Raw genomic sequence first — 24971 nt, forward strand, 5'->3', positions numbered from 1 at the left:
GGACCTGAAACATATGTAGGTTCCAATAGGGGAGTAAGAGCCAGGTTAGATTTGTAATAGTTCACCCTAGGAGTGAAAGGCAGGATCAGAAGCCCTTATGAGGAGGCTAGTAAGTGTTAGTACCCTGTTGTATCAATGCTGCCAGTATTCCTATATTCAAGCAGTTAGGCTCCGGGATAGACCCATCCTTAGAGCATGAGACCACTGTGAGCTTTGCCTATCACTGGAGATTGTTCACCAAAGCAGGCAATACTACTGGTTAATATTATTATCTTCACTGGTAGAATATAGCAGATGTATTAGCAATTTACCCCCAATGCCATTAAACTGTTCGTTTACTTTTCTATTGTTGGTTTTGGGGCTGCAATTGCATCAATTTACTATTTTATTGCTTATTCATGCACTCTTTCCAGCTCATTAATATCCATTTTAAGGACTGGGGCTGAAAACTGAACTACAGCTGTATATACTTCAGATAAAGATTTACCAGTAATGGTAAGAGGTAAAAGTATGTTTTTATCCCCTTATTCACGTTAGTGAATAACTGAGTGAACATCATTTACTGATTCAATACTGTACCATCTGAATCAGCACCTACAAAGGAGAATTAGTGTAATATACTGTATATCAATAAAGAGTTTCATATGTTTTTAAAGAATAACTGGTTATTTGTCAGATCAAGCTTTGTGTGTGGGATCACTGTGGTTAACCCTTCCTCCAACAATACACTGAGGGCCCACCTGAGAAAGAAGAGTCACATGTAACACATTCCCTACCGTAAGTTACCAAAAGTTGAACTGATTTACTAGTGACACCAATGGAGGTTCAGGACTGGCCGCATCGCTACTGCAGAGAGAGCACTGCCGACTGAAGCGAGGTTCTCACAGAAACGTCTGTCATATAAACAATCCTTAGATAAACTAGAAACGATTTGCATCCTATTTATATTTACCAACATTCACAATTCAGAATGTCTATATCCAATAGATCATATGGTCTGTCCTAAACTGTTGTATATGAGAGACCCTTCTGTGCTCCTGTAATCTTAATCTGTAGGGAACCTCTTGATAAAGATAAGTAGGATGTTCCTTCCCAAATAAAAAATGCAAAAAAACCCACAAAAATATTGAATTAACCAAATAGCATATTTAAGATAAAATAATTTTTACATACTTGTTTTTTCTTCATAAATTGCTTTCATTGGCTTCACTTCATCTGGTTGTAGAAAGAGTAAAAAAAGTAGAAAAAGTAAAAAAATAAGGAAATGTCAAAGACTGGAATGCTATATATATATATATATATATATATATATATATATATATATATATATATATATATATACTGTATATATATATATATATATATATATATATATATATATATATATATATATATATATACACGATTGGGTGAGTGTCATGCCTTTTTATCTATTTATATTTGATGATTTTACTGAGAACTAGGTCTTGACAATGGTCTTAGGTGGAGACCGAAACGTTGACCCGTCTTTCTTTTAAATGGATTAATAAAATTTATATCTTTTAATTTTTTCAAACAACCGGTGTGCTCCTAATTCTTCCAGGATATATGAATGAGCAAACTAAGGAAGAACCCGGTCATTTAAAATGGTGAACGTGCGGGAGGCTTATGGACTATGAATGATTTATACCCATGCTTGGTATTCCCTCCTAGCACCCCTCCTGTTTCCTTAAAACAAATTTACTTTTTCTATCCATGACATTTTCCCGACGAAAATGGAAGAATACATTGATCAAGCTTGTTTTTCCACGGACTGTGCTGAAGTATGGCACATCACAGAAGCTGATGCTGATCGAGTTTTGTGGCAACAAAGCCACACCGATTTCCCATGCAAAATCAGTGATGAAGACATAGCAACTGAGTGGGAACGTTTAAAAAAGAAAGAAACTGACCTGGATCTACATGGCCTTTTTCACTCTGATTATTATAAAGAGAATGCCGCGTGGCTTCCGCATCCATAATATCCCGACAATCGGCAGGACTAATCCGGAGTTTTGTAAAAAATGGGTCGGATTACTGAATCGTTGCTCCTTTGACCTTGTTAGCCTGGTGATAGAGGAGGTATCCGAAGGTGCGGAAGACGATGGCTGCCTATGAAGTGGAACACGCAAAGCTGCTAAGAAGCGGAAAGTCATGTGATCTGATGTCCTGGATTGAATCGCAAGTGGAGAGCTATAAGCAGGATCTTTTGCGGTTTAAAAGAGAGAAACTACGCAGGGCGAATGAGGACTACACAGGCTTCAGAGTCTATCGGTGGTTAAGTGGAGAATGGCAGCCATCGCAATATCAGGCACGCTATAGGAGAGCACCACGCCGTAAATTTACCAAACCCCTTAACACAATAGATACCAGTTCAGAGGATTCAGAAGGGGATGACGGTGTATCCCAGGGAACCTCTCTGATAGTAACAACATCCGAGGCTTCCGAGAGGCCCATGGCTCCCCTTTTTTTAGAAACACCCCCACAAGTTATGGACAAACCCCCCATAGGACTGGGACGCACAAAAAGTAACCCACAAGGAGGGGGAAAAAGGGGCAGAGGTGACTTATATGCGTGATACACCCCACTTATTGGAGTGCATTAAAGATTTGTCCTGGCCAATAAATACACCCTGTTACCTTGTAAGGATGGATGTGGTGAGTTTATACACTATAATACCGCATGGCTCTGGTATACAGGCAGTGAAACTGTCACTTGAAGAATGCACTACATATAGTGGACCACCAATACTATTTGTTCTGGAATTATTAGATTTGGCATTGACATTGAATTATTTCAGATTTGAGTCAAAGTTTTTCCTACAGGTATCCAGGATGGCGATGGGTGCGGCGGCCATGGCACCATCATATGCGAATTTATTTATGCATGATTATGAGCAACAATGTATAATACCCCGATATGGTCAAAATATTTTTTTCCGTAGATATATCGATGATATGATCATTATTTGGCAAGGTTCTAAAGAAGATTTTTTTACTATGGTTGAAGAGTTAAACACACTAGACAGGCCTGTCAGATTTACTTTTGATATCCACCCAGAAAGAATACACTTTCTGGATGTTGAACTCTTTTTGGCCATTTGGAGTATACTTTATTTAAAAAAAACCACTGACAAAAATGTATTACTCCATTATAAGAGTTGTCACCTGCACTACCTCCCATGTTATATATCTTGTAACCTGCCCGTGTGGTCTACCCTATGACGGTAAAACAGACCAGACATTACGTTTATGGATGGACGGCCACAGGTCTGCAATCAGTACTGCTTTTAGAGATGGGTCCACTAATAAACCTGTAGCTAAACATTTCCTAGAGATGGGACACAGGTTGCCTACCTTTCGATACATAGCGATTGATCACATCCCCCCCCCCAGGCGTGGGGAGATAGGTCCAAAATGCTTCTGCAGAGAGAGGCATTCTGGATCAAGAAATTGAATATGCTAGCACCCCATGGTGTAAATGAATATTGTTCCCTCTTATGCTTCCTGAATTAACGCTAAAGGCTTTATATAAATGTTACACAGTTATCTCTTTTGTTGTAACAATGTAATGACACATGTCCCTGTGGAATTGTTTTTATGTAACGTTTCCTGCTTGTATAACATACTTGTGTTAACTCTATTCAATGCATTCTTTTGGTGCAGGGTTTACCTTCCTGTCACATGGTTGGTGGGGTCATGCACAATATAAATCTAACGCAGCTGCAATGTGTCCTAGCTTGGCCTGGAGAAATGTATCTTGTTCATAATGGTTCAGAAGTTCCTGAGTCCAGAACTTAGCCGTGCGCGCTAAAAGTAGCTGCCATACTGACTTAACTCCTTCTGAGATTATTTTCCATGCGTTTATCCTTATGGTCTTTGAATGCCGTAGCATCTTCCAGTGGTGTACCTTGGTAGACTAGAAATGGCCAAATATACTTTTGGTGGCTTATCCCATTTTGTTGCGTATTCTTGGGGAACCGGAAATTTTGTAAAGAACTTTTTTCTAAGGTTCATGCATCTTTCTGGTGCATGCAACTAGGTTTCAATGGCTTGGGTAATGGATTTAAATACAGGGAAGCACTTGTTCTTTTTCACCTGCATCCCTAGAACCTTGACGGATTTTGAGACTGATTCGGATGTATCTTTAATGTCAAGTGTTTAGAGCATGTCTTTCAGCAACTTGAACCCCTGTTCAGAACTGATATAGGTAGGTGTCTCTATATCTGAATTTGAAGCATCTGAGTCTGCACTCATAGAGTCAGAAGATTGTTGAGGAATTTCCCCTGAGTAGAGGTCAGATTCAGATTGTGAGGGAGACCATGTTCACCTCCTAGGATTTTGTTAATGGTTCAGGGAATATTGGATAGTAGTTTTTAATCAGCTAATTAGGTAATTAATTTAGTTCTGTTGCCCTTTACTTTGTGAAGTACTAGGCCTGCTCTCTGAAGTGGCAGTTTGCAATAATCCAGGTTGGTCATCTGTGGGAGGCAGTTGCTGAGGTTGCTGAGGTGCGTGGGAATCAGAACCCACGTCTACCATGGGGGCAGCTAATAGTGCATCTGGGCTAAGTGTACGGGAGAAGTCCTCCCGATCTGCCCTTCTGGCCCTCTTAGATTTGGATCTAACCTTCCTGGTTTTAAAATCAGTAGCGGGCATATCTTTGATCAGTTCTATTAATTCCTGAGGGACTGACATAATGCCGTAGTGAAAATGGAGCTAGTGGGTTGCACTGACAAGACTGAGCAGTTCTTTGAGCCTGTGTAATACTCAGTTGGTTCTTAATAAGCTCAATTGTGATGCTAATAAGTTGCGTTGCTATAATAATGCAGTTTAACAAGACGTACCCTCTCCTGGGTACTGGAGCACTAGCGGCCCCTCTCTTGAAAGAGTGTGAAAACTCAGACCTCCGGTAAATTAATGTGTACAGCCGATTCACAGAGTGAAAATGGAAGTTGGAATGAAGTGCCGGTTGTCAAGGAAACTGGTGCGTTAAACACGAGCGTGAGTTTTAAGTAATGTAGACACACATACACTTATGCCGGTTGTTCCCAATGTGCCAACTAAACTGCAGTAATGTCATTGTAGTGCAGTAAAAACCTGAACTCCCCACTTGGCAGCAACTGGCAAGGGGGGGGGGGGATTCAGCCCAGGTCCCTGGGAAATGGTACACACGCATTTCCCTTAGCTAAATAAACCTAGCTACTCTATAAAATAACTAATTAGTGGGGAGAATCCCCAGATTTCTACCTCCTGAAGCAGGACAAAAGAAAACTGATAATGGGAGGAGAGAGACTTGTGATACTGGAGGAGGAGGGAGCTACAGACTTCATTCTTCTGTCCTGCCTCCAGAGGTGACCAGCTTAACCCCAGACGTCTGCACTGACAGATGGGCCGCCCCCGGAAATTATTTTTGCCAAAGTGCAATGCCCTCCTCCAGGTTATTAATAAACAAGTTGAAAAACAAAGGACCAAGTACAGAGCTCTGTGGTACTCCACTAACAATATTGGTTCAATTAGAAAATGTTTACCACCACTCTTTGTAATCTATCTTTTAGCCAGTTCTCTTTCCAAGTACAAATACTATGTTCCAGGCCAAAATTCCTTAATTTAACCAGTATCCTTCTGTGTGGCACTGTGTTTAGATATTTATTAATGTGTGTGCTCTCATACAGATCCCATAGTAATCTGATACAGTGTCATGTAACTTGATCTTTGTATGCTACTACAGAAGTGTTAATAAAGTTTTGTATTCTTGAAGCAAGAAATGCATGGTGTCTGTGTGCAGTTTCTCCTCTGTCTAAAAGAAAGTTGCAGGCTCATGTAAGATTGAGCTACTGGTTATCCCTTCTCTTAAGCAGAATGGCAACATATTATGGGTCCAGGAGAGAGTTAGGAAACCAATGGAGCGGGCTGATATAAGATGGAGATGAAAAGAACTATGAACTATGGCAGACAAGGTTTCTATGCCACATGCGCCAAATGAATATTAAGAAGCCATCCTGCATGAACCCATAGAGAACACAGACTTGGATGAGTACAGAAGTAAGAAAGGGGAGGCTTATGCTGAGTTAATTAAATTTTTGGATGATAAAAGTTTGTCTCTGATTATGAGAGAAGCAGCTGATTATGGAAGGATAGCACTTCAAATCCTGAGAAACCACTATGCTGGTAAAGGTAAGCCACAAATAATAAGCTTATATACAGAGTTAACATCTCTTCAGAAAGCTGTAAATGAAAGTGTTATAGACTATATAATACATGCAAAAACAGCCATTACATCACTGAGAAATGCTGCAGAGATATTAAATGATGGACTTTTGATTGCAATGATTCTTAAGGGCCTACCTGAATCATTTAAACCCTTTGCTATCCATATTACACAAGGTGGTAGAAAAGTGACTTTTTAACCGATCCATAAGAACAGTACCAAATTCACCATCAAGAAATATAATCGAAGAGTGTGGAATTGTGCCAACCTAGAAGCATAGGTAAACTGGGTTCTTACAACCAGTTAGCAGGGCACAGATTGTATGATACTCACCAGCCTACTATTCCATAATCCTGCACCTAGCCAGAAGAACAGTTTAATCAACCGGCTGGCTGACTGGTACCCAACCCTCACCACCATCACAGGTACTTTTTGGGCACATCTGAAACACAAACCAGTAGTTACAACTTGACTACATTATTCATCTGTGGATGCCGCATAAACCGGCAAAACAGAGTCACCAGCTCAGACACAAGATAGACCACCATCCCACGAAACTACACTTCCTTCAAGCCAGCAGGTGAGAACAGGATACCAACGTGAGCAACCCAGACAAAGCCAATTCACCCAGTACCCCTGCATACTCCCAGGACACCAACCACGCGGGTTACCTACATACAGCAATCCTAGTCAACCCCCACAACGGAGAACCATGCAGTGGTGGCCCCCCAGTTTATTAGTAATTATTTTTTTTTCTCTCTTTCCCCTCCTTCCACAGAACCTGACATACCCACAAAAGGAGTGTGTTGGCGTGTTAAACCCGGGAGCTTAACAACTATACGGACTGTTAAAGCCCCTAAACCCACTAAGGGAATCCTCAGGGCACATGTGCTACAAAAGTATTGGAACCCAAGCATCACTCTGGGAAGCAAATACCAGCTACAATCTACCAGATATACTTCCCCACGCTAAAGGGGGATATTACAGGCACTAACCCAGGATGATCGGAACAGCCCTCGTTACTCAGGCACACCAACACCCACATTAAACACCTAATTCTACTCCTCAATTCTCTTTACCGAGAGTATCCAGGAGACTGTGATTCTCCACTTTTCTTTTGTTAATATTATATTGTTAGTGTTACAAAATGTAAGAAGTGTTATATTGTTACATTAGCCAAATACATATACCAGAAAACCAAAGAACATATACAAGGTCCTTGAACCAATATCCAATCCTCTGAGACAGGGGATGAGGGGGAGAAAGATATAGAAAAACAGAGAGAGACAGGCAGGTAGCATAAGTGATCCCAAAAGTATCTGGCCACACCTGCACGAGCAACAATGGGAAGATCTAGAAAACAGGTCAGCTAAACCAGTCTCACCCGCACCGGAGGAGTCAGGAGATTCATTGGACAGTCCAGACCTACCTCCCATAGGACAACAGATCAGACCATGCTGACTGAGCATAACACACAGCACATCTTAAAAATGCTAACACCATACTTTGACAAAAAATTTGATAGCCTTCAGCAAACAATCAACAGCACCTTAAGCAGAATAGAAGCAAACAGCCAGCGCTGTGGTGGAACAAAGAGTTAGTGATAATGATGACCAGATCATTCATGTACAAAAACAGGTCAGCGTACAAACACAACTCATACACGAGTTGCAGGGAAAAGGTTGATGACCTTGAAAATAGAAGCAGGAGGAATAACCTCCATTTTATAGGTATCCCAGAAACTATCAAACAAGCTGACTTACCTAAACTTCTGGCAACAGAGTTATGCCAAGCCCTAGCCATCCCATCACTGTCTCTGGTAAACATTGAATGGGCACACAGAGTAGAGATGTCTCGAACTGTTCGCCGGCGAACTTGTTCGCGCGAACATCGGGTGTTCGCGCTCGCCGGAAGTTCGCAAACGTCGCGCGACGTTCGCCATTTTGGGTTCGCCATTGTTGGCGCTTTTTTTTGCCCTCTCACCCCAGACCAGCAGGTACATGGCAGCCAATCAGGAAGCTCTCCCCTGGACCACTCCCCTTCCCTATAAAAACCGAAGCCCTGCAGCGTTTTTTCACTCTGCCTGTGTGTGCTGAAGAGATAGTGTAGGGAGAGAGCTGCTGCCTGTTAGTGATTTCAGGGACAGTTGAAAGTTTGCTGGCTAGTAATCGTTTTGATACTGCTCTGTTATTGGAGGGACAGAAGTCTGCAGGGGTTTGAGGGACATTTAAGCTTAGGTAGCTTTGCTGGCTAGTAATCTACCTTCTACTGCAGTGCTCTGTATGTAGCTGCAGTGGGCAGCTGTCCTGCTTCTGATCTCATCTGCTGACTGCTGCAATAACAGTAGTCCTTGTAAGGACTGCTTTTATTTATTTTTTTGTTGTTTTACTACTACTACTACTACTACTATAAGAGCCCAGTGCTATTAGTCTAGCAGTGTTGGGGAGTGGGACTGGTGTGCTAATCTGCTGCTCCTAGTAGTTCAGCAGCACCAACTTTAATTTTTTTTTTTTAATATTCATTTTTTTTTATTTTACTTTTTTTATTTTACTACCGCTGTAGTAGTGTATAAGTTGACCTTTTAGGCATTATTTGCCCTGTAGGCATTATTTGCACACTGTTTTCTTCAACCCGCCATCTAGCTGTGTGACCTTGTTCACATTCTGTCTAAATATCCATAATATTACCGTCTCCAGAAAAAACACCGGAGTGACTTTTTTCAAGCAGCATTCATATATTTTACGTAATCCGTATCCACCGCTGTAGTAGTGTATACGTTGACCTTGTAGGCATTATTTGCACAGTGTTTTCTTCAACCCGCCATCTAGCTGTGTGACCTTGTTCACATTTTGTCTAAATATTGATAATATTATCGTCTCTAGAAAAACCACTTGAGTTACTTTTTTTCAAGCAGCATTCATATATTTTACGTAATCCGTATCCACCGCTGTAGTAGTGTATACGTTGACCTTGTAGGCATTATTTGCACAGTGTTTTCTTCAACCCGCCATCTAGCTGTGTGACCTTGTTCACATTTTGTCTAAATATTGATAATATTATCGTCTCTAGAAAAACCACTTGAGTTACTTTTTTCAAGCAGCATTCATATATTTTACGTAATCCGTATCCACCGCTGTAGTAGTGTATACGTTGACCTTGTAGGCATTATTTGCACACTGTTTTCTTCAACCCGCCATCTAGCTGTGTGACCTTGTTCACATTCTGTCTAAATATCCATAATATTACCGTCTCCAGAAAAAACACCGGAGTGACTTTTTTCAAGCAGCCATAATATATTTTACGTAATCCGTATCCACCGCTGTAGTAGTGTATACGTTGACCTTGTAGGCATTATTTGCACACTGTTTTCTTCAACCCGCCATCTAGCTGTGTGACCTTGTTCACATTCTGTCTAAATATCCATAATATTACCGTCTCCAGAAAAAACACCGGAGTGACTTTTTTCAAGCAGCCATAATATATTTTACGTAATCCGTATCCACCGCTGTAGTAGTGTATACGTTGACCTTGTAGGCATTATTTGCACACTGTTTTCTTCAACCCGCCATCTAGCTGTGTGACCTTGTTCACATTCTGTCTAAATATCCATAATATTACCGTCTCCAGAAAAAACACCGGAGTGACTTTTTTCAAGCAGCCATAATATATTTTACGTAATCCGTATCCACCGCTGTAGTAGTGTATACGTTGACCTTGTAGGCATTATTTGCACACTGTTTTCTTCAACCCGCCATCTAGCTGTGTGAGCTTGTTCACATTTTGTCTAAATATTGATAATATTATCGTCTCTAGAAAAACCACTTGAGTTACTTTTTTTCAAGCAGCATTCATATATTTTACGTAATCCGTATCCACCGCTGTAGTAGTGTATACGTTGACCTTGTAGGCATTATTTGCACACTGTTTTCTTCAACCCGCCATCTAGCTGTGTGAGCTTGTTCACATTTTGTCTAAATATTGATAATATTATCGTCTCTAGAAAAACCACTTGAGTTACTTTTTTTCAAGCAGCATTCATATATTTTACGTAATCCGTATCCACCGCTGTAGTAGTGTATACGTTGACCTTGTAGGCATTATTTGCACACTGTTTTCTTCAACCCGCCATCTAGCTGTGTGACCTTGTTCACATTTTGTCTAAATATTGATAATATTATCGTCTCTAGAAAAACCACTTGAGTTACTTTTTTTCAAGCAGCATTCATATATTTTACGTAATCCGTATCCACCGCTGTAGTAGTGTATACGTTGACCTTGTAGGCATTATTTGCACACTGTTTTCTTCAACCCGCCATCTAGCTGTGTGTATTATCGTTTCCAGAAAAACCAACTGAGTTTTTGTTGTTGTTGTTGTTTTTTTAAAAATAATGCCAGGCAAAGGCAGGCCGCCACGCAGAGGCCGTGCTAGGGGCCGTGCTGCTATGCAATCCTGTGGCCCTAGCAAATTGCCCAGTTTTAAAAAGCCAATGACCCTGAACTCCCAAAATGCTGAAGAGGTAGTTGACTGGCTTACACAGCACACCCCATCCTCTACCGTTTCTAACTTTACCACAACATCCTCCTCATCCTCCACTGCTATGGCCACCCCACGTAACACTTCCTCCACCACCGGTGCCCCTTCTTCACTGGGGTCAGAGGAGTTATTTTCCCATGAGTTTCTTGAACTGAGTAATGCGCAACCATTATTGCCAGAAGAAGATGAAGGAGATGAGGACCTTACACCAGATTTAATTCTGGCAGAGAACACGATAGAGATGGACATAATGAGTGATGAGGAGGAGGTCCCCGCTGCTGCTTCCTTCTGTGATGTGTCAGAAGAAATTGATGCATCTGAGGAGAATGATGATGAGGAGATTGATGTTTTGTGGGTGCCTAGTAGAAGAGAGCAAGAGGAGGGTAGTTCAGATGGAGAGACGGAGAGTCAGAGAGGCAGTAGGAGAATAAGACTTAGAAGAAGCAGGGAGGACAGCCCGCAGGGATCAGTAGGGCAACAACATGTATCGGCACCTGTGTTCAGCCGGCCAACGCACCCGCCATTGCCGCCAATGCCGCCAACTTCTACTGTTACCGCCAGATCGCACACTTCCAAAAAGTCAGCAGTGTGGGATTTTTTTAATGTGTGTGCCTCTGACAAAAGCATTGTAATTTGCAATGAGTGCAGTCAGAAACTGAGCCTTGGTAAGCCCAACAGCCACATAGGTACAACTTCTATGCGAAGGCACATGAGCGGCAAGCACAAAGCTCTTTGGGAGCAACACCTCAAAGGCAACAGGCAAACTAAAAGCCACACTCCTTCTGGTCCAGCATCTTACTGCTCTACCTCTGCTCTCCTTGACCCGTCTGAACCACCCTCCACTCCGCCTTCCACCTTGACCACCTGTTCCCATTCCCAGTCATCTGCCACCAGCCAAGTTTCTGTGAAGGCCATGTTTGAGCGTAAGAAGCCAATGTCTGACTGTCACCCCCTTGCCCGGCGTCTGACAGCTGGCTTGTCTGCACTCTTAGCCCGCCAGCTTTTACCATACCAGCTGGTGGACTCTGAGGCCTTCCGCAAATTTGTAGCAATTGGGACACCGCAGTGGAAGGTACCCAGCCGCAATTTTTTTTCTAAAAAGGGAATACCACACCTGTACCAACATGTGCAGAGCCAAGTTACCGCATCTCTGTCACTTAGTGTTGGGCCAAAGGTCCATATGACTACTGACGCATGGTCCTCCAAGCATGGTCAGGGCAGGTATGTCACCTACACTGCCCACTGGGTGAACTTGGTAATGGCTGGGAAGCAGGGAATGGGTAGCTCAACAACAACAGTGGAGTTGGTGTCACCGCCACGGATTGCACGCGGTTCTGCCACCACCTCTACTCCTCCATCGCTCTCTACCTCGTCTTATTCTTCTTCTTACTCTGCTGCTGGGTCCTCCTTCTCCTCCTCCACACCTGTGCACCCCCAGCTCCCCCTAGGCTATTCGACGTGCCAGGTACGCCGTTGTCACGCTGTCTTGGGGATGACGTGCCTGGAAAGCAAAAACCATACCGGATCTGTACTCCTGTCATCTCTGCAGTCACAGGCCGATCGGTGGCTGACCCCACACCAACTGCAGATCGGAAAAGTGGTGTGTGACAATGGAAGCAATCTGTTGGCAGCGTTGAGACTAGGCAATTTAACACATGTGCCCTGCATGGCACATGTTACATAGTTACATAGTTACATAGTTAAATTGGGTTGAAAAAAGACAAAGTCCATCAAGTTCAACCCCTCCACAATGTGTTAAATTTAATAGTCCAACGTTTTGTCTCCAAGTACCCAGGATTCCAGGACGTTCTCACCCAGTCCAGAAAGGTGTCGGCCCATTTCAGACGTTCCTACACAGCCATGGCACGCCTTGCTGACATTCAGCAGCGCTACAACATGCCAGTCAGGCGTTTGATTTCTGACAGCCAGACTCGCTGGAATTCAACGCTCCTTATGTTGGAACGTCTGCTGCAACAACAAAGGGCCGTCAACGAGTACCTTTTTGAACTGGGTGGTAGGACTGGATCTGCACAGCTGGGGATTTTTTTCCCCCGTTACTGGGTGCTTATGCGCGATGCCTGCAGGCTCATGCGACCTTTGAAGAGGTGACAAATATGGTCAGTCGCACCGAAGGCACCATCAGCGACCTAATACCCTTCGCTTTCTTCCTGGAGCGTGCCGTGCGACGAGTGACAGATGAGGCTGTAGACCAGCGTGACGAGGAGCTGGAAGCGCACGATTTCTGGTCGGAATCACCAGAACGAACCCAGGCACCTGCTGCAACGCAGGGAGAGGTGCCAGAAGTGGAGTCAGAGGAGGAAGGTGGCTTTGTGGAGGAGGAGGAGGAGGACCAACAGGAGCAGGCTTCCCAGGGGGCTAGTGGTGACCTTTTGGGGACCCCTGGTCTTGTACGTGGCTGGGGGGAGGAGACCGTGGATGATGCAGTCCTTGATAATGAGGAAGCGGAGATGGATAGCTCTGCATCCAACCTTGTGAGAATGGGGTCTTTCATGCTGTCATGCCTGTTGAAGGACCCCCGTATCAAGAGGCTTAAGGAGAAGGACCTGTACTGGGTCGCAACGCTACTAGACCCTCGGTACAAGCATAAAGTGTCAGAAATGTTACCAACATACCACAAGTCCGAAAAGATGCGGCATTTACAAACCAGCCTGCAAAACATGTTGTACAATGCTTTTAAGGGTGATGTCACTTCAGGAACTCATCAACATTCCAGGGGCAGAGGTGCCAGTAATCCTGCCACGAGCACACCTGCAAGGACAAAGCCCTTTGGCCAGTCTGTAACGTCAGACATGCAAATGTTTTTCTGTCCAAGGCAGCGCCACAACCCTTCTGGATCCACCCTCAAAGAACGCCTCGACCGGCAGGTAGCGGACTACCTGGCATTAACTGCAGATATCGACACTCTGAGGAGCGATGAACCCCTGGACTACTGGGTGTGCAGGCTTGATCTGTGGCCAGAGCTGTCACAATTTGCCATGAACCTCTTGTCTTGCCCAGCCTCAAGTGTGCTCTCAGAAAGGACCTTCAGTGCAGCAGGAGGGATTGTAACTGAGAAGAGAACTCGCCTAGGTCACAAAAGTGTCGATTACCTGACCTTTATTAAAATGAATGAGGGGTGGATCTCGGAGGGTTACTGCACGCCGGAAGACTTGTTCTGACTTCTATGCAGCTGTCCTTCTCTTCAAGCCTCATGACTCCACAAACAGCTGTCCTTTAGCGTCCTCCTCCTCCCTCCGCCACCGTTACAAACTAGGGTGCAAACCCTACTGGTTTAATTTTTTCTGGCCTCTGTGCTTCAGTGGCTGCAACCAAAAAAACTGGGCAAACAATGTCTACAAGGTCAACGTATGGCAAAAAATGACTATTTTCAGCATTTATATGGCATATTTTTTTCTGGCAACTGTGCTTCAGTGGCTGCGTCCAAAAAAATGCATATTTTCTGCATTTATATGGCATAATTTTTCTGGCCTCTGTGCTTCAGTGGCTGCAACCAAAAAAATGCATATTTTCAGCATTTATATGGCATAATTTTTCTGGCCTCTGTGCTTCAGTGGCTGCAACCAAAAAAATTTATATTTTCAGCATTTATATGGCATAATTTTTCTGGCAACTGTGCTTCAGTGGCTGCGACCAAAAAAATGCATATTTTCTGCATTTATATGGCATAATTTTTCTGGCCTCTGTGCTTCAGTGGCTGCAACCAAAAAAATTTATATTTTCAGCATTTATATGGCATAATTTTTCTGGCCTCTGTGCTTCAGTGGCTGCAACCAAAAAAATGCATATTTTCAGCATTTATATGGCATAATTTTTCTGGCAACTGTGCTTCAGTGGCTGCGACCAAAAAAATGACTATTTTCAGCATTTATATGGCATATTTTTTCTGGCCTCTGTGCTTCAGTGGCTGCGGCCAAAAAAACTGGGCAAACAATGCCTACAAGGTCAACGACGTTGACCTTGTAGGCATTGTTTGCCCAGTTTTTTTGGCCGCAGCCACTGAAGCACAGAGGCCAGAAAAAATATGCCATATAAATGCTGAAAATAGTCATTTTTTGCCATACGTTGACTCAACGTATATGGCAAAAAATGACTATTTTCAGCATTTATATGGCATATTTTTTCTGGCAACTGTGCTTCAGTGGCTGCGACCAAAAAAACTGGGCAAACAATGCCTACAAGGTCAACGTATGGCAAAAAATGACTATTTTCAGCATTTATATGGCATATTTTTTCTGGCAACTGTGCTTCAGTGGCTGCAACCAAAAAAACTGGGCAAACAATGTCTACAAGGTCAACGTATGGCGAAAAATGACTATTTTCAGCATTTATATGGCATATTTTTTCTGGCAACTGTGCTTCAGTGGCTGCAACCAAAAAAACTGGGCAAACAATGTCTACAAGGTCAACGTATGGCGAAAAATGACTATTTTCAGCATTTATATGGCATATTTTTTATGGCAACTGTGCTTCAGTGGCTGCGTCCAAAAAAACTGGGCAAACAATGCCGACAAGGTCAACGTATGGCAGTTGTTTAAAGAGAACAGTAGATTACTAGCCAGCAAAGCTACCTAAGCTAAAATGTCCCTCAAATCCCTGCAGACTTCTGTCCCTCCAATACAGAGCAGTATCAAGCAGATTACTAGCCAGCAAACTTACTATCATCTGTCCCTGAAATCACTAACAGCTCTCCCCCTACACTATCTCTTCCAAGCACACACAGGCAGATTTTTCAGATACATTTTTGCCCTTGATCCCCCTCTGGCATGCCACTGTCCAGGTCGTTGCACCCTTTAAACAACTTTAAAATCATTTTTCTGGCCAGAAATGTCTTTTCTAGATGTTAAAGTTCGCCTTCCCATTGAAGTCTATGGGGTTCGCGAACCGTTCGCGAACCGCTCGCGTTTTTGCGCAAGTTCGCGAATATGTTCGCGAACTTTTTTTCCGACGTTCGCTACATCCCTAACACAGAGTAGGCCCAGAAAGGCAAAACAGTGCCAACAGACCCAGCCAGTGCTCACTAAATTCCTTATTCACGTAGAGAAGTAACAAATGATACAAGCATAAAAAAAAAAAAGGGAACTACTGATAAAAAGGCAAATAATTCTGATCTTCCAAGATTTTTCCCCCTCTGTAACCCAGGGAGCTCTCACCCATCTGTAAACATCTAGTTGAGCACAACATAAGATTTGCACTACAATATCCAGGGAGACTCAGAATTATGCATGAGGGACAAACATTAACCTTTGAAAAGCTATGAGAGGCTAAAGTACACTTTGGTATAGAATGAAGGTATCTAGGCTTTCACCAGCAGAGGGATAGCCTCGCCAAAACTATGCACTATCTCTACTCTTGAGCTGATGGTAGCTTTAAGGATAAGGTTGAAAGCTAGGTTAAGGGTTAAAAAACAAATCTCTGTAGGGAAGCGCAAAAATGGATACTATGGTGCAGTACCCTTAAATTTGTATATTAAAGTGCCAAGTGCAACACACTGTGCTGTGTTAATTACGTAAAACTTGTTTAAAAAGTGCCATGTGCTGTAGACCCTTCAGGTAAGTTAGACCAAGGATGGTAAATCAGTCCACCTCTGACTGACTCCAAGGTGTCCTTAAGTATTCACCCAATGTTCATGAAAAGAAGAAATATATGATAGTGCAGGCGTATTTATTTAAAATTAATGTGCCCCAGCAATGGATTATACTCACCAGATAACATGAAATCGAAAACCTTGTACATTTAAAACTGCTCCTGATCCTTAACACATTTCACATGGCGCAGCACGCTTCTTCAGCAGGAAAACACTATGTTAAGGGTTATATTACTGTGTTTATTGTTAAGTTATGACTATGAAAATGTTCAACCATTTGCTCAGACCCTGCCATGGGTGGGAAGATTGAAGTTAACAAAACAAAAAAAATGATGACAACTGTATTGGTTCATGATGATACTGATGTTAATATATGACAATGTACACGGTCTTCAAATTTAGCAACAGACCGACACGGGAAGACATTTCATAGAGCATGTTAAACTATACAAATGGGTACCCATTATGACTGACAATCAATTCAATTCATGTGTGCTTCAAGAGTGTAAAATGGCTCTTTGTAGCCCCAGGTGCATGCTGTACCCTCTGACAGGGCAAAAATATGCAGATCAACAAAAGCAGCAGCACTCCGGTAATTTGGCTTGATAAAGGGCCATAGAAGCCCAAAACTTTACCTTGGCACTTTAAGTAAAGAATCACTTTTTTCAAATTACCGGAGTGCTGCTGCTGCTTTTGTTGATCTCCATTATCACTGTCAAAGACCCCAGCTCATTGGGACAGGAGTCTAGTCTGAAAAAGGAGAACTTTCTTCTCATCCCTATACTGTACTACCAGACATGGCACCCCACACTAGACGAGACCAACATATCAACCACACTAACAAATCATCTCTCCATGTCATCACATGGAATGATGGATGTCTGAATTCACCTTAGAAATGCAAAAATACTAAATAAATACTATAGATATTGTCTTCCTACAGGAGACACACTGGCAGGAAACTTCCAGCATTGCACTTACAAATGCCTGGAGACAGGAATGTATACGCGCAGACTGTACATTTTCAACAAATCCATAGCATACCAGATTGATTACATGCAGAAAAACCCAGATGGCAGATATCTATTGATAAACCTAACCCTAGATGGGGAAAAGTACACCCTCTTAAACATATAAGCACCCAACACAACCCACCACCCCTTCTACATCCACCGCATACAATTACTTACAGAGCAGGCTGGAGGAAATCTTATAGTAGGGGGCGACTTCCACACAGCCATAGATACAACACTAGACAAATCACATCCAGGGCACCATACTTGCACCCATCACATAGAGGACATCAATTATCTGGTATCTCGCTGTTCCTTGGTGGACCCATATCGCATACTCCACCCCACCACAAAAGACTACACCTTCTTTTCACATGACCACAAATCACACTCATGTATTGACTACATCCTGGTGTCGAAGGAATTGGCCCTTCATGCATTGTCAGCCACTATAGGGGCAATTGCCATCTCAGACCATGTCTCTGTCCACCTGAAGTATAAATTGACTAGGCCAACAAACAAATGCTACACGTGGAAATTTCCCTCATACGTGTCAACAAATGAGTGATTCTGAGAGTTTCTAGAAACCTCATGGGAAAATTATAAAGATGACAATAAAGAACATTATGATGACCCAGTGTTGTTTTGGGAGGCCTCGAAAGCAGTCCAAAAAGAGAGGCCAATTTATTTCCTACATGTGCCAAAAAAATGGGAATTCGTAAAAGCCTACATGCAACTACATAACCAAGTCAAACAGGCATACACCGACTTCATACTTTACCCAACTACGGAGTTGGAAACGACATGCAATGAGACCGTCAACACCCTAATCACCACACACGTAGCTATAAAAATGGATTACAACAAGAACAGATTCTTTAGAATGGCAAATAAAGCAGGTAGGCTTCTGGCCCAATTAGCCAAACCACAGGGGCAGCGGAAACACATATTGGCTGTCCATAACCCTAAAACACAACAGAAAATTACAGAGAAATTCAAAACCTACTCCACAACTATTTTAAAGAAATATATACCCCACCCCCCACACGATATCACCAAAAATTAAAATGAAAACGTTTAGAATTTTTGCAGAAGCATTGCAGTGAGTGTGCCTTTGTTCCTATTTGTGTCTACAGAAGCTCTTATCTGCAGCAGGGCTAACATTGAGCACCTCCTATCAATATATATAGATTACTGTTCTGAATATATAGAAAAGCGGAAATACGTTTTTAGTATTCCAAACCAAATAAACACCCTGAACAACTTACCTCATACCATCCCATATCTCTTCTGAACAGCGAAATACTAGCAAAAATTATGGCCAACCACCTATGGAGCATCCTGCCATATATACTAACAGACCATCAGCTAGGGTTTGTACATGGCAAACACTCCATAAAAGCCATCCGGGCAGCCATAGCAGCAACCATTATATCCACTCAGTCCTCCCAAAAATGCCCCAACAACATACTACTAGGCCTAGATGTGAAAAAGGCATTTGACAAAGTCCTTTGGCCACACATTATTTCAATACTGGAACATAGGGAGTTTGGACACACCTTCTCAAATTACAAATCCCAATTTATATAAATCCCCAGACCACACTTATTGTTAATAATATCAATCTTGATCCCATCACAACCAACCAGACAAGGGTGCCCATTATCCCCCCTAGTATTTAACCTAGCAGTTGACCCTCTACTCAGAATCCTACAGGATATGCATACATTTAAGGGCATCACTTTTGGCCACATGGAACGGAAAATAACTGCATTTGTCTCCTACTCTATATCTCAGATCCTGAACACTCTCTCCCAGCCATGTTTGAAGAAATATGACTCTTTGGAGACATATCAGGATCAGGAGAATGGAGCAAACCTTACAAGCTGTCATGGGCAAGGGACCACATAAAATACCTAGGTATCACCATCCCACGCAACTACCACAAACTATATGACCTAAACATCAAACGGGTAATAACCACACTTAAAGATAAAATCAGCAGTTGTAAACATCATAATCTTTCCTACATAGGAAGGACAAACCTAATCAAAATGATAGCCTTCCCAAAACTACTATTCCCCTTTACAAACACTGGCATTTATGTTAAAATAAAACGATTTGAAGGTAGTCACCGGGCTCTTCCGAAGTGCAAAAAACCCTGAATCAGTATGCTAAAATTACAACAACCGACAATGCACGGGGGCCTAAATCTACCGCATATTAGGGGATACAATGTAGCCGCAAGAATCCTATTAGACTGGTTACACACCACATCTTAAACTTAACTAGCACATTACACATGCACAAACAGGAAATTACACAGGAATTACTGAACAAACAGCTGATAATATCCACCTGGCAGATTTGGCACATATTGAGATCCAAACATAATCTAAACTCCGACCGCTCAATACACTATACACACAATAAAACTAGAAGATTAAGGGAAAGGTTGATAAGTCCAACCTGAATTGTGAAATTTGTACCCAGGGAAAATCTTTTCGGAACAAAAACAGAGAGTCTGACACCTGTGCCAAACAATCACTTGAACTAGTACACATTGATTTAGTAGGCCCCATAGAGCCAATAGCAAAATATGGTTTTATAAATGCCATAGCATTTACTGATGATTACTCTGGTGCAGTATTTGTGTACTTTCTGAAAAATAAGAGTGTTTCAGTATTAGCCACAGAAAAGTTAATTGCTGATACTGCAACAAGCCTGATAATGGCACTGAATTTATGGCAAAGAACTTTCAGTTACTGCTCATTAAGAAGAGCATAAGACATGAGACCTCAGCAACTTACTCACCCCATCAAAATGGGACTGCTAAAAGAAATTGCTGAACACTATTTGAGATGATAAGGTGTATGTTACTTCAGAATCATTTGCCAAAAGAGTTATGGACATATGCAGTAATGACTGCTGCTATGATTTGCAACAGGTCTTTTAACAATCGTTTCAGGCAAACTCTATACTACATGCTAACGGGGAGAAAGCCTAATCTAACAAAGATGAAAACTTTTATGACAGAAAGAAACTAGACTCAAAGTATAAAAAGGGAATGTTTGTAGGATATGACAAAAATAGTCCCTCATACCTGGTGTATTACCCAAGCACTGGAAAGGTATTTAAACACAGGCTAGTAAAGTTCATTACAAAGCATGTAACTGAGAGACAAAAAGCCAAATACAGAGAAAGGTCCCAGTATCTGAAGTTGAGAGTGATGAAGTGCCAATAGAAAGGGCACGAAACGCGTTAGTTTGTACCACTTACCCACTGTTATCACTCATGGAATTTGAATAAAGCCGTTTTCACAAAGAATAAGTGTAGCGAATCTTGATGTGGAAGATGGGCCAGCGCTGAACAGCGATACACAGGAATTGCCTTGCAGATGCCGGCTTGGAGTTGCCGGAGTATCGCGAGAGCTGCGGCCAACACGCTACAGGAAAGGGTGAGCTCCGTTTAACCTACACTACCTGTGTTTCGCAGTTTAACATCTGTGATGACATGTACAAGACCAGATTTGAGCTGGGAGATAACTGTCTCAACACTTTTCAGAGCCAAATAAACAACATTGGATTATTGCTAAACATGTGATGATATACTTGAAATGTACTATTGATTTTGAGTTAAGCTACAGAAAATTTAAGGAGAACTTAAAACTTGAGGCATATAGTGATACTAATTGGGCCTCAGACCTAAATGACAGAAGAAGCACAACACGATATTGTTTTAGTCTTTTCGCGAATGGTGCACTGATTTCTTGGAAGTCAAAGAAACATCCCACGGTCTTCCTGTGAAGCTGAATATACTGTATAACACTGGCAGTTACCATACAGGAGAGTTTATACAGTACCTTGTATAGTTACTCAAAGAAATGTACAGTGAATGTAAAAAATCTTTGAAGATAATCAAGGTGAAATAGTTCTTGCAAAGATCCTGGTTTGCCGTCAAAGGTGCAAACATGTTGATATCAAATACCAAGACCTGTACTAAGTGAGGGAAAGATAATTCTTGAGTATTGTCCCACAAACAAAATTGTAGCAGATGTTATGACCATTATAAACCATTGCACTATACATCTATGCTAACTATGTCTTTCTGTAATATGAGAGCAAGTGGGGTTGTTAAGATATGTGTTAATGTGTGTGCTCCCATAGAAAACTGATACTGATACAGTGTCATGTAACATAATCTTTGTCTGCTACTGCAGAAGTAAAAGTTTAGTCTTCTTGAAGTCTGTGTTCAGTGTCTCCTCTGTGTAAAAGAAAGCTGCAGGCTCTCATATAGCTACCAATTATCTCATCTCTTAAAGGGATACTGTCATGCGAAAAACATTTCAAAATGAAATGAAAGTTAATTCTGCATTTCTGCACTGAAATCCATTTCTCAAAAGAGCAAACAGATTTTTTTATATTCAATTTTGAAATTTGATATGGGTCTAGACATATTGTCAATTCCCCAGCTGCCTCAAGTCATGTGATGACAGGATCCCTTTAAGCAAAATGGAAAAACACTGTGTGCAGTTGACTTTTTTTGGGACTGGGATGATTCTAACAGTGAAGCATGCAGGTACCACAGCTGAGTTCAAAGATAGATTTACAAAGAAATCCCCAAGCAGATCTGCATATCTCTGAAGCACCTGACAAGGTATATTATCAAGTATTGCCTTCCACTGATTCACTCTATAGAATTACATAGTTAGTTACATAGTTAAATTGGGTTGAAAAAAGACAAAGTCCATCAAGTTCAACCCCTCCAAATGAAAACCCAGCATCCATACACACACCCCTCCCTACTTAGTAGTTACCATTTACATTCACTCATGATAGAAATGGTTTTAAGGTATCCATGTACTAACAAATTCCCACAATTCAGTCTAGTCAACCCTCACAACCCTCATGGGAGTCCAAACATGATATTCACCTTTCTTAACTTCTGTAGGTTTTGGTTCAGGCTTCTTTGTAGGCACGTCTGTTAAAAACAATAATATTCATGGTTCAGCACTTTCATTACACCAGTAGATTCTGGTAGCAATATTTGACCTACAAGGCCTACACTATGTTTTATAAAAAATTAAATGAGATCAACAGTGTCTTTGGCACAAGATATATAATTTTAATGACTGCATATGTAACCTATTTGGGTTCTTAAAATGTGCCTTTATAAATTAATATACTTATTTAGCTTTCTTAACCTCATATATGTCTGGTTCAGTCCTCTTAACTGGTACCTCTGTTGAAGGTAATATTGATTTATAAACTTTTCTCAGAATAATAACAAATGGGTACTGGGTATTTAAAGCTTAGTTGGGCAAACAAAGCAAAACATATCACAATTGTCAAGGAAATGCAATAGAATACTTCTTTTAATGATGGTCCTCCCAAGCTTTCTACTATGCAAATGCTACTATCATCTCTCAATTTAAAATAAAAAAAACTCTCAATTAATTAATTATAGAAGATGTAGTTTCACATCAACTAATGTTTCCACTGGTACATTAAATGCTAAATGTTTAGGTTACTAAGTGAAACTCTTTGAGATAATAGTAAAATGAAGACTTTAAATTTCATTACATTATCATAGCATGAGCGTAACTAATGACAACAATGGAATATTTTGTAAATTAAACGTTTCACACAAAGCTCAAAGTAATTATTGGTTGGCAGTAGCAATTAAAAAAACTAAATATTATCTGAAAGACAATTTTCCTTAAAAAATAAAAGGATGACTTTGGGTTAGAATTCTTATATCATCCTCTTTATTAGACCTGCTTGTTTCATAGTTAGACTATGTAAGCGATAATTACTAGTGGTGGGTGAATTTGACTCATTTGGCTTTGCCGAAAATTCACGAAATGGCAAAAGTTCCCCAAAATGCATTGAAATTTATGGGAGACAACATTATTTTTCTATGCGCAACAATTTTTTTCAACCATTGAGGTCTATTGCCATTGTTTTTTGTGAAACTTTCATGCATAACAAATAGTCACCTTTCTTCATTGTACATTATCAGCAGCATGACCAATAGGGTGGGGTGTAAAAACGTGAGATGTAGTCTGTCTAAATCTCCCTTTATTGGTTGACGTGTGAGCAAAAGCATTTTAAGTTTTTCCATAAAATAGTAATTCATCACAATTCATTAAACTCACACAACCATTGACTTTTTATATAGGTAGGTTATTTTAGAGAGTATGATATTCACCTTTCTTTATTTCTGCAGGTTTTGCTTCGAGTTTCTTTACAGGCACCTCTGTAAAAAAATAATCTTATTCATGGTTTATTATTCCAACAATACTAACACCTTCTAGGGTTAATATTGCATGAGGCAACATGTCTATGGAGGCTTTCATTCACCACCTAGGCCATAACATACAGTATCTAGTAGTGATGATAAGTCTAAAGCAAAATTGAATTGGAGAGACAATAGGAGATCTAAACAATATTTTAACTAAAGGTATACAGATGCTCAATGAGCTTGTTACAAAAAAGCCACTTGTGTATACACTTGCTTTGCCCATTTAACTCTTTAGAAGGTCTTTACATCAGTGTCTATTTTATTTCTGGTTGTTTTGTTTACCTTTCTTAATGGCCTTTATTTTCTGGTTCAGAATTGTTTTACAGAATTGTTTTTTATGACAGCAATAGTAAATGGGGTAAGAGGCTTCTGGATGTATTAGGTGATGGTGGGCTGCACCCAGTAAAACATTTAATAATTTTTAATGATTGCAGTAGAAGCCATCTTTAAAAAGAAAAAGCTGCTTCATGGCTTCATAATGATATTTGCATAATATTGCATTGCAACCTAAAACTTGAAATGAGCTCTCACTTTATGTATAACACTTGAATACATTCAGTCTACTTCTAAATGATAACCTTTTTCAGTCAAAATTTCAACTTTATTTCCTTCATAAACAGTAAACCTAAATAATGAAAGAAGTATTTTTCAGTGAATTTCATGTTTCAGGCTAAGCTCGATATCATTGCGCTTTCATGGCAAGCGTAAGAAAATGTGCATGTAGGCAGAGGATATTAAGGGCGTCAAAATGTTTACCCTCCATCCTAAATAGAACAATGGCTTTTGAGCATACTGTTAAAATTGCCCTCTTATAATCATTTATTGTCATGAAGCTTACCAAACCCCTAATCAACCTATATTATAGACAGAGTTTTATGGAGCACACAATATTTACCTTTCTTGACTTCTGCAGGTTTCAGTTCTGGCTTTATCGGCACCTCTGTTCAAAATAAGATAATGAATGAATGCTAAAAACTGACCTTACTGACAGATTGTGGTGCTGATATCTAAAAAAAGGGCTTATAAGATCTAAATATTGATATTGAAAAGTGCTATAGGTGCTCAAGAACTTTAGCACAGCAAAAATGGGTAATTATAATAGGCTCTTGCCTAAGACATTTATGTTTTTAGAATGTATGTTTATCAATAACTGTAATTCCACATTTCTGAACTTCCTTTCTGCTTCTGTTTTTTGTGTGTAGCTCATCTGTCAAAGGTAAAATTGATCTATTACAACTAATTTTGAAAAGAACTGCATGAACTGTGCTGCCCAATTCTTGCAAATTTG

At 41.0% G+C, this 24971-nt stretch overlaps 1 protein-coding gene across 50 annotated transcripts in view; it reads right to left on the reverse strand.

The window, feature by feature from the left end:
• Nucleotides 1-24971, reverse strand: part of trdn.L (triadin L homeolog) — a 374840-nt gene that overhangs the window by 38077 nt on the left and 311792 nt on the right. For 49 of the 50 annotated variants that reach the window (XM_041562894.1, XM_041562885.1, XM_041562883.1 and 46 more), the window contains 4 exons: nucleotides 24579-24623; nucleotides 23591-23638; nucleotides 22313-22360; nucleotides 1174-1215 (listed from right to left, as the gene is read on the reverse strand). In XM_041562894.1, the coding sequence (XP_041418828.1) occupies nucleotides 1174-1215; nucleotides 22313-22360; nucleotides 23591-23638; nucleotides 24579-24623 (183 nt within the window). The remainder of the gene's footprint in view (nucleotides 1-1173; nucleotides 1216-22312; nucleotides 22361-23590; nucleotides 23639-24578; nucleotides 24624-24971) is intronic. The other variant, XM_041562855.1, reaches the window with a different exon arrangement.

The sequence above is a fragment of the Xenopus laevis genome, chromosome 5L, assembly GCF_017654675.1.
Source record: "Xenopus laevis strain J_2021 chromosome 5L, Xenopus_laevis_v10.1, whole genome shotgun sequence".
Classification (NCBI taxonomy): Eukaryota; Metazoa; Chordata; class Amphibia; order Anura; family Pipidae; genus Xenopus; species Xenopus laevis.